Source organism: Urocitellus parryii, chromosome 7 (assembly GCF_045843805.1).
Source record: "Urocitellus parryii isolate mUroPar1 chromosome 7, mUroPar1.hap1, whole genome shotgun sequence".
NCBI classification, from domain to species: domain Eukaryota; kingdom Metazoa; phylum Chordata; class Mammalia; order Rodentia; family Sciuridae; genus Urocitellus; species Urocitellus parryii.
Genome location: NC_135537.1, coordinates 34128728 through 34140127, shown reverse-complemented (window position 1 = coordinate 34140127; position 11400 = coordinate 34128728). Strand labels below are relative to the sequence as shown.

The 11400-nt window shown below is 37.8% G+C and overlaps 1 protein-coding gene across 2 annotated transcripts in view; it reads right to left on the bottom strand.

The window, feature by feature from the left end:
* Positions 1–5806: 5806 nt before the first annotated feature.
* Positions 5807–11400, bottom strand: part of Azin1 (antizyme inhibitor 1) — a 31046-nt gene continuing 25452 nt past the window's right edge. For both annotated transcript variants that reach the window (XM_077800868.1, XM_077800867.1), the window contains 4 exons: positions 10296–10458; positions 9030–9145; positions 8369–8583; positions 5807–8149 (listed from right to left, as the gene is read on the bottom strand). In XM_077800868.1, coding sequence (XP_077656994.1) covers positions 8038–8149; positions 8369–8583; positions 9030–9145; positions 10296–10458 — 606 coding nt within the window. In that variant the 3' untranslated portion in view covers positions 5807–8037. The remainder of the gene's footprint in view (positions 8150–8368; positions 8584–9029; positions 9146–10295; positions 10459–11400) is intronic.

The following is an 11400-nucleotide window of genomic DNA, read 5'->3' as shown; positions in this document are numbered from 1 at the left end:
TTTTTTAAGACAGTCTCACTAAATTATTGAGTCTGGCCTTGAACTTGTGATCCTCTTGTCTCAGCCTCCCAATGGCTGGAATTACAGGCATTGTGGCTTTCCAATTCCTCCCTTCTCCCTTCTTTCACCACCCCCATCTTGTCCTCATGCAAGAATTTAACCAGGCCTCCCACTGTCAACTTTAACACTACTCCATCCTTCCTGCACAATGAAGCTGGATGCATTCCTTTGAAACACACTCATTTATGTCACCCCCATATCCTTCAGGGTCACAATGAGCAGCTGTCCAGGCTAATGGCCTGCAGAATCATTTGGCAAATTTGAAATACCGCCAGAGCTAAAAATAAAACAATGCTGCTCCCATTTTTCTTAGGATAAAAATGGAAATCCATAAAAAGGCCTGCAGAATCCTGCCTGGTCTGGCCCTCTTCTGCACCATGCCTTTGGCAGTCTCTAGGCTCCAAAGGTACCATCTTTCTTGGGCTCTTGAATTTCCACATGCTCCAACCCCTTGCACAGAGTAATCTCCCTCCAACTTTTCTTCATTCATCTCTCAGCACAACTAGCATTTCCCCAGGAAATCTCCCCTACCAGGCCAAATCCCCCCATCATATGCTCTTTAGGACCATGTGTTGCACTCTCAAAGATGATTCTTTTGTAATCTTAACATATATGTGTTGATTCAATTTGTACCTGTGTCCCTCAGGAAAATGCCATGTTCTGTTTGCCCTTCATGGTGTTCCTACCAACTGACATGAAATAGGTTCTCCATAAATAGGTGTTACTTAAATGTGTGAATGAAAGAATAATGATGATTCTATCTTGTCCCTGCAGCAACATGGAATTCTGGTCACCTCATCTCAGGATAAGCCCAGAAGAAGTAGAATCATAGAAACAAGTGTGTTTGTGAGTTTATCCACTCAACAAACAAAAAAAATCTGTTATGTATGCAGGCCCCTATGCTAGGCTATGGTGATATGAACAAGATGTAGCCAGTGTCCTCAACGGTTACTGCAATATAGCAGAATAGAAGAATCTACCAGAGACTATACAGGGAGCAGGTGGCATGCTCAGACTGGCCCTGGCACCATCTCAAGCAAGGGGTGCATGGGAGCCGAGGGATATGCACAAAGTGGCAGATGGTATATACCTACAGTCCCAGCTCTCCAGAAAGCTAAGGGAAGAGGATCACTAGAGCCCAGAAGTTTGAGACCAGCCTGGGCAACACACACACACACTGGCTTAAAAAAAAAAAAAAAAAAAACAGCAGCAGCAACAAAAATGGAGAATTAGGCCATGAGGTGATGCTAATGGGAAAATTCACCTGAGAATATGGATTGCCAGAAAAGAGCAAGGCATCTTGGCCAGGGACAGGACAGAGAAACAATCTCGCACGTTGGTGAATCATCATCTTAGGTATAAATCAGAAAGCTGCAAGGGGTGGGGGATCCAAGACCTGCATGAACACTCTGCTAAATATATTATGGGAACTGGCTACCTTTAAATTCTCAACCACAAAGACCCACAATCTTAGCAAAGCCAGAGAATCATTTCCCAGATAAAATCATGCCTGCTTTGTGCCTGAATAATCAGCCAAAATCTCTTTTCTTCCTATGGAAGAATCCCAATCATTACCTGCTTTACAAGTCCCAACTCAACCACCACCAGACCCCAGAAAAGTCTTTCCCAACCTTCTCATTGAGTGACTCCAAAGTCACTGTGGGATCCTTTGAGGCACTGAGCTAAGCTAAGTTCTACACTGAGCTAAGTAAACCTGGCTTTATGTAGCTGCGGGCATATCCTTGAGGAGCTTGAAGGAGTTGAAGTTCATGTCCACCTAGAAAAGCCAGGATTTGAACTGAATATTAAATAAACACATTGCCCTGAGGTTTGCCCTTCCAACTTTTGGGTACATTGTTTCACACACAGGAACACCTTCCCAAATCCCCGACAGTTCACATTGAGCTCAGAGCCCCTGAAATTGTCTTGGTAACTGGAAACCTATAGTTTCTGAGGGGACTTCCAGTGGCAAAAGCTGTTGCTATTGGGGTGTTTGGGAAGGGGAGAGAAAGTGAGGCAGGAATCCCCTTTCTCCTGGCTCTGCCCCACCTCAAAACACACTGCAGCAATACAAAGGACAGGGAGGTCTGGCACTTGTGACTGTGCTGATCAGAAATGTGTTAGGAACTGTTAGTGCAGTTGTGCAGAGAATTGCTGCACCTCAAGATGATCCATGAGCGCCACCTAGTGGGATGTTCTACACTGCTGCCCAGACCACTGATTTTTCTTCTTTCCATTTTTGGTTCTGGGGATGATAATCCAGAGTGTCTGCATGTTAGGCAAGCACTCTAGCACCATTGAGCCAGATTCCGAGCTCCCCAGCCCCCACCACCTCCAGCTTGTAGCATGAGAATGGTGTGGCTCTGTGCACCAAGGAGGCTGGCGGGTGGCATCTGTCAGAAACAGCAGTTAGAACTAAATTGTCTTGGAAAAGTGCTTTGCATGACATGCCCGCTGGTGCACACCTGTAATTCCAGTTTGAAAATAGTAAGTTCAAAGCCAGCCAGCCTCAGCAAAGTATGAAGGCCCTAAGGAAATTAAAAAGACCCTCCCTGTCTCAAAATTAAAAATAATAGTCTCACACAAATCTATGGTCTCTGAATTTTTTTTTAAAAAATGTGTTCCTTTAACTTTGGCCCCCAGGAACATGAGAGTCAAAAATGTGGTCATCTTTAACAGAACCTTAGAATAATCTCTGTATTAATCTTACCCGTTTTTTTAATCTAAGCCCCCCCCACCAAGTCATTCCTTATCTAGTTTTTCTCTCATATGAAAGATAATTCAAAAAACACTTCAAGCATCCACCTGTACCTCACTTCATGTGTCATGAGCTACATTCACCCACACCTGGTGTAACAACTTTCCATTTCAGACAGGGGTTCACAAGCTGCATCCCTTCCACTTCCTTTTTCAAGGTATTTAATGTGTTAAACTGCACTGGTGTTTTAAAATTTGCTTTCATCTGACTCGTCATGTTTTACTGACAAAATTTTAATGTACCCTTGAACCCCACCTTCTATTGGTAAAATTTTGCACAACTTTAGGAAGGAAGTGGATCCAGCCATTTCAGAAGGAAAGGAGTGTTTCCTGCTCTACATGAACTCAGCAACTCAGCTCTGCACTCTGCCCTTTTGGCATCTTTCCCATCAGCCCAACTGACATACATTCAGTACTTATTTGGATCACAAATTAGAGGCAAGTATTAACTTAATGAGACCATCTAAAAAAAAAATTTTAAAAAGGGCAGGTGTAGCTCCATGATTGCATAGCATGTGCAAGGCCAAGTTCAATCCCCAGTACCACACAATTAGTTTGTAGCAACATAAAAAAAACAGAATGAATGTTTCAGACTTATGTAAGGATACAACTTGAATACATCCTATTTCATTGTTTTAAAGCAATTTTGGATACACGCAGATATATTCTATTTCTGTATATCACCATGGCAAACAATTGTTGGTTAGATGCACTATCCCTGAAAACAATATTCCTGAACCTTGTGCATCTCTTTTTGTATTTTGAATACCAGAGTATCTTTAAAATTCTTCTCAAATTCGGTTCCAAGAGGTTTTGTTCCCAAATCTTTAAGGTCCCTTAATTTGACAATTGCTTGTATATATGATATATAATGAAGGTCACGTTATCATTGATGGATTGGAAACACCTATTCTTGTTACTGAATTAAAAGGGCAAAATGCACAAGGTTGGGGATGGGGAGATCAAAAGATGGAAAAGTGGAGGGGGGTTAGAAAGGACCTAATTTAGTAGTATTAGGAAATGAAATTCCAAGACAAGCAATAGTGAAACCAGTGACTCAAATTGAGAAACTATAGGAATTGGCAGTACCCCCTTATCTTCTTCCAAGGATGGGTGTAAAATAAGGACTGGTGATGTGAAGATCCCTTTTGCTGTGCTACACAGCTGGGCAACTACCTTCTCTCCACCTTTAAGACTCCAGATTCCCAGGTCAATGAATGAGTGGAAAGGGACACACATTCTCTGGGATGGCAGGAGTGTCCTACTAATGCTGAAAGCAGAAGCCCTGCTGGACAGATGGCCCACCACCTTCAGGAAGATGAGGAGCACCTACTCACTGCAGCTAATACACTTTAGTTCCCCACTTAGATACCAGTGTTACCAGACATTTGAGGAATGCCTTTAATCATGAAAGAAAATTTTTTAAAAAGACAATTTAAGGTAAATTAGACTATTCACAACTGGAAGGCATTCCAAAACACTAACATTCTCAGAGATGAAAGACAGTGATGCAACCTTACTTTTGCAAATGTAAAACTGGAGGGAGAAAAAATGGTTTAGAATATAAAGCTGAGAAAACATCCCAAAGTGGAGCAATTTGATAAGCAGAAAATAAAGGAAGTCAATGATATCAAGATAATTAAAATTCTCGCCTCCCCCTCCCCTAAAGTGCACTGCAGAAGGGACATTATCCATATGCAGCATCTAATATTTCCTCTCAGTTATCAAATTATATTCACATCACTTCACACCTTAGTTATTACTAACTTCTAAGGGGCTGGTTTTGTTATCCAACACAATGCTCCCCCAGCCCTTCCACCAGTGGTTTTTTCCAAGGGAAACAAAATAGCTTATTTGAAAAGTGGGAATCCAGCCATACTTAAAAGCTAATTAGCTCATTCCACATTTCAGCTTCCAGCAAATGCCAGTCAAGACCAAAAACTGTTTCTTATGCCTAGGTCAGGTTTATCCCTCCCATATTGAGAGCCAACAGATATCTGAACAAATTTACTCAATATTTTTGCCTTCAAAATGGAATTTGTAGGCTTTCCTCAACTTGAATTTTGATTCATGCCAGGCAATTTGTGTAAATTACTATATTTTTAGTTAACACCGCAGGGTAATATTAAAATCAGACCAACTGGTAAAAATAACAGCAGTGCATGACATTCCCTACTCTAAGGTACAAGGACAAAGCAGAATGCCAGAGACTAGTTACCCTGAGACTAAGCCATCAGCGAGATGGCACTTGTCAGGCAATGCAGCTAGGCCCTTTTAAGAGTTTTCTCTTAGTGATCTAATAAGGTTGTTGTCTCCATCCTATATGCAAGGAAACAAAGACTCAGGGCACCTTAGTAGTGTTATGTCCCTTTAACTTTAGATTAGAAAGCTAGTACCTTCATTACCACCATGTACAGGGAGTGGCAAGCAGGAATAGAACCTGGCTGACTGGAGTCAATTTTTCACTTTTAACTGTTAATCTATATACTGGAATGCCTAAATAAGAAGTCTTTAAACCTAATGTACCTTCTGGAAAAACAGAGTTTCGTTATCAAGTTGCCCAATCAACAAAAGTTTTCCAAGAACAAAGAGATGCTGATATTCAATTCAGCACAGTTCAGAGGATTTCTTGAAGCCAACAGTTGGCAAATAAGTCTTTTTTTTTTAACCGAATTGTGTACTGAATATCAGTACCCACATTACACGGAATATCTAAATTTATACAAAACTATTTCATAATACAAGTCTAAAACAAAATGCTGGTGAAATAAAGTATGTAGAAAAGATGGCCCCTAAAACATCCTTGCTCGCTCCTATACTGAGATTCATCAAAACCTTCACTGTCATGTATGTTAACACCCAGCATCATCTTACTAAGTTGTTTATAATGAAGACTCTGAAAAAAATAGTTGCAATATACACAAAGCTGAAATGTAAAATCTCACCTCTATTTGTGACAGAAGCCATCAAAGTAAAACATGAGGAGGAATAAAAACATTTTATCTGTGTATTCAGAACCACACACAAGTTACCTTTACAGTTCAATTTACTATATAGAAATCATTTGGGTTTTATATTTTCAGTTAAATTTTGAACTGAGATTACAATAGTATATAAAAAGATTTTACATTAATTCAGTTGTTAGCATACCAAATTGAAATACATAAGGTTCAAACTTCAGATTTATGGTAAACAGTCTTCAAATACAATACAGACATTTCTTAAAAGTTTCATTCACATATATCATTCACATGTGATACCTGCAACTCTGAACTGTTGCTCTCCTATGGGATGGCAAAATTGACATGCCATGAAGCTCAAGCCTGTAAAGTTAAGCCAAATGACTCAAAACTTGTACCATCTTTTAAAGGATTTGGCATTTCTGGACCACAATAACCAACAATATATGAAGAAGGTAGAGTGTTATTTCTTCTCATTTCAGTTAATAAAAAAAAAAAAAAAAAGATTGCATGGTAAATTGGAATTTTGCATAAAACCCCATTATACCTTGGTAAAGTCCAAGGGCAATTAGAGGACAATGGATTGGGGTCCTAAATTTTTTAGTAGAACCCATGAAATTCAAAAATGGGCATTAATTAAATCAAAAACATTAAGCACCTACTGGTTTGAGATTGAAATTAGAGATTCATGATCGATTTCTTTCCACCTTGAAATCAAGGTGTAAAAACCAGCAATTAAGTGCATTCCAAACTTCTCCTATGTAGCACAGGTAGAATTTTCTGTCCATTGGCACCAAAGTGAAGTCACATTTCCTCTTGGGGGACAGAAATTCCACATCTGAACATAGAGTAAGTTAGGAAAAAATGACCCCTGTTGTTTATTTTATTACTATTGTGATTCTGAGATCTAGGATTACTAATACACTAGCAGTGAACAAAGCAAATTCCTGACAACTGTCAGGTTAGTGCTGCTAAGTCCCTTCCCCAACCACCATAAAATTTTAGTATGAAAGATTTTAAAGGAATTGCTAAGCTGAACAAATAGAAAAACAAACAAGAAACTAAGGGAATAGTTCAAACCAATAACAAAAAGAGAATCCTAAAATTTTAAATCACTGCAATTAAAAAATTGAAGAAAAAAGAAAAAATAAAGTGTGCTTCACCCCATACCCCCTCCCCATTCTGAATTTAAATATTCTGTGCAAAAGAGCATCAGATTTCTGGTTATAGATGTAGCCCTTCTATAAGTTTTAGTGCTCTGCAGTTTTCTGCAATTTTATCTCCCTCCCCCCAACCAAGTTTATTCAAAGTATTTAATAGAATCTTCCATGTCAGCCGAAAGATTTGTGATTCAAAGATTTACTAAGGTACTCTATGCATTCTACCTATACAGAAACACCTACTAATTGTTACAATTGGTTTATGCAGGATTAACAGTTTTTGGTGTTAAAATGGTTAAACATCATGCTTAATGCACATCAACTCTCCATTAATGAATCTGAACTTCACAATGATTTACCACACTTTAAATTACTAATTAAATAACTGAAAAAAAAAATGGACTAAGCCAAACTAAACTTAAATGGGCTATAAAGAAAAATAACCCTCAAAACAGACCATATACACATCTATTTCAAAACTACCTTTCCTATCTAGCCCCTTTCCCAAAGTTTTAGCCTGAAAAAACAGTAAAATCTACACAAAATTTTATTGCAATCATACAAGGGTTACATTAGGTCAAATACAACAAATACTATGATGCAATTTTACATTTATTAAACTACAGTTCAAAGCACAAATTTACACATTCTAAATACACTAAACGTATCTAATGAAGTCACGTTTGCCTTCCACTGATATCTGATATATCTGGGTGAAAGACATTAACTTTACAAGACTTTTAAACACGAATCCTTAGTATAAAAACTGTGTACTTGTATGTAAACGGTTTAATGGGGAACCCAATTAGTGGGCTTCCATCTCCACTAAGTCATCCATTTTGTTGCATATTTTATTTTAAACACTTAAGGGGCTGTTCAAACTGGTAAGTTTAAATCTGGATACATTATCTATATCTCCCATTACCCCCCAAATGAATTATAAATGAAAGCTGATTTCGTCTGGTCCCAAATAGCTATTACTATTAATTTTTGTTTCCAAGAGATTAACAGAATAAGATTGTTTAATTTTTTTTCACCGGAATGTAGACCAGACAAGCTTAACCTGCTAACTTCAGATCTAAAGAAGCATGAATGCCTGTTTAAGCTTCAGTGGAAAAGCTGTCTTCTTGGCTCAGCTGAATGCAAGAAGGCACAAAGAAGAAGTTCTTCATCATTGTGTCTGAAGTAATTCCAGCATCTTGCATCTCATACCTATATATAAAAAAGAAGCAAGCAAAAGTTTGCAAATTATCTTTGCAAAGAAGAATCACTTAACAAATGAATAATAGAGCCATAACTAGCCTTCCAGTAATCCTTAAGATTATCATTTTTCAATTAAATTATCCACTTGTTAAGAACATATTAGCCAATCTAAAATGTCACCTCCAAATATCCTATACCTACTTGAAAATAAAAAAAAAATCAGCTTACCAATCACTGAATGACATCATGTAATAAATAGCTGGCCTCTGAAAATCATTAAAAGCAGATGGTTCATGGAAAGAATCTGCTCCCATGTTATCAAAGATAAGCCAATCACCCACATTCAGCTCAGGAAGTAGACAATTTTCCACAATCTGATCAAGCTCATCACAGGATGGACCCCAAAGGCTGCTTGTAAAGAGAGGCTCATCTTCCTTGTATTTCTGTAGGAAAGGGAAAGACTTTTTTTAAAATAAAGTTTTTACTCAAACTCATGTAGGTACTGATGTTCTAGGGTGATAATAAGCATTTTTGACTAGCTTGGATCTCAACCCCAACTGTCCATGGAAGACAGACCTAGGGCCAGGCACAAAGAATGATACCATTAAACACAAACAGCAGACTAAAGGGCTCAGTGGGGAAAAAAAAGGCGGGGGGGGGGACCTCTCTAAACAGGACCATCTCCCCACTCTAAAGTATTTTCTCAAAAAAATTGGGGCACATATTAAAAATAAGACCTAGTTGTGGTTTTCTTTTTCCTTTTTGGGGGAGGGAGGGTTGCTGACATGACATGCTAAGCAATGGCTCTGACACTGAGCAACACCCACCCCCTACAACTAGGTTTTTAAACTACCAAATAAATTTTGGTATTATTTGTAATAGAACTTACCTTGTGAACCTCTGGAATGGTATTTAAGTCCTCAGATAGTTTACTTGCAAAAGAACCATAAACACCATCATTCATATAATACATAAAAGCTGGTTCATCACTCCCGGTTTTTCCTACTAAGAAAAAAGATACATTCATAATAATATGTCTAATATAGTGATTTAGAATGCATTATAAAATAAACTGAGTTTAATTATCTATAAGACCAGTATAATTTTCACATATCTCAATATAGTAACTTTAAAAAAGAGAAAAAAACTTATACAATGAAATACCTTAAAATTTAGCCTGAAAGACTAAGTTTGTTCAGCATATCAAAGAACTCAAATCTGACTGAGCAATAATGAAAGTAATAGATTATATAACCTATTGAGTACAATTCTCAATAAATATGTATCAATAAATATGTATCAATGTGTGGGGGAAGCAAAAACTATCCTTTAAAGGCTAACCACAGTAACAAACTTAATGATTTAATAAATGCTAAAACCAACGGGGTAAAAGTATGATGAAAAAAGGGAAATAAATGCAATATGTGATCCTGGATTGCATTTTAATTATGGAAGAGAGGAAAAGTTTACTGTAAAGGACAGTATTGGGTAAATTGTTCATTTTTTTTTTTCTTTAAAGAGAGAGTGAGAGAGGAGAGAGAGAGAGAGAGAATTTTTAATATTTATTTTTAGTTCTTGGCAGACACAACATCTTTGTTGGTATGTGGTGCTGAGGATCGAACCCGGGCCGCACGCATGCCAGGCGAGTGCGCTACCGCTTGAGCCACATCCTCAGCCCAGGGTAAATTGTTCATATTCCTATGGACTAATCCATACCAAAAGCAACTAAGTCACATTAATTTAAAGCCTTACTTTCCTATAGTGATACTAACTGATACTATCTAATAATGCATTTTTACTGATTTGACTTGAAGAATGGATATAAAGATTCTCTGTTGGTCCTTGTGTAAGAAAAATATAGATTAGATTCTTCCTCTAATCCATTTGAGGCCAAGAGGAATGTTAACAGAGATCACATGAAACTGGCTTTCGATAAGGGATAAGAACCAATCATCTGGAAGTTCATCTCAAGCATGCACATATATATATAAAAACATCAATACCAAGAGAGCTGCGTTTAAAGTCTTATGAAACTACCTTTTGAATAATTCCCTAGCTGGCTGAAAACTACCCATAATTTTGAGCATTTATTCACCCCCAAACTATCTGGAATTATCTACTAACAAAAATAAAACTATGAACTTTAATAACTTACCTCCAGAGGAAAATTTATCATTTTCGACAACTTTCTTTGCAATGATATTAACTGCAAGTGTAAATGCAGAAGACACATAGTAGCTTCCAGGTTCTGAAATTATCTTAATGCCAGAGCCTTCAGGAAAGTAGATATCCAACAGAGGGCTGATAACATGATTAACCTATGGATTTTAAATTCCAGGTTATGGTATCAATGCTGGATTACAGAATTCTCAATATTAACAGCTTCACATCTATTACTAAATTTTCCTAGGAAAATTAAAAAGCTCTAATTACAGACCACAAAGCTTAGCTATTTAGTTAGGTACCTCTCCAAAAATGCACAAGTTTGCTTTCAAGTAAAAAAAAATAAAAAATAAAAATGTTGGTGGGGGAAGTACCAGGGATTGAACTCAATCAAGAGCACTCAACTACTGAGCTATAGCTCCAGCCCTATTTTGTATTTTATTTAGAGACAGGGTCTCACTGAGTTGCTTAGCACCTCACCATTGCTGAGGCTAGCTTTGAACTCATAATCTTCCTGTCTCAGCCTCCCGAGGGGCAGGGATTACACATGTAACACACCACTCAGCTTTTCAAGTTAAAATTTTCTAACAACCAGAATGGCATTAATTTTTAAAAGCCTTAATTCATTTTAAACAAATTTCTAAATATTATAGAATGAGGGAAAGAGGGCTGAACAAGAAGGCGAAAGACATCAGTTATTGAAATTAAGTTAATCTGGATTTCAAGAATATAAACTGAAGGGCCTGGTATGGTAGCACACACCTGTAATCCCAGAAGCTTGGGAGGCTGAGGCAGGAAGATCACAGTTCAAAGCCAGATTTGGTAACTTGGAAAGACTCTAAGCAACTTAGCAGGACCCTGTCTCTAAGTGAAAATTAAAAAGGACTGGAGATGTGGTTCAGCAGTTAAGCGCCCCTGGGTTCAATCCCTGGTACCAAAAAAAAAAAAAAAGAATAGAAACTGAAATAGGAAATCTTTGTGATACTGACAGTACGGCTTGCCTAGTATTCACTAAGCCCTGGGCTGACCTGACCAGGACTACTAGGTGAGGGGATATTTTGTGATAATGTTATAGGGTTCAAAGATTTTTTTTTTCC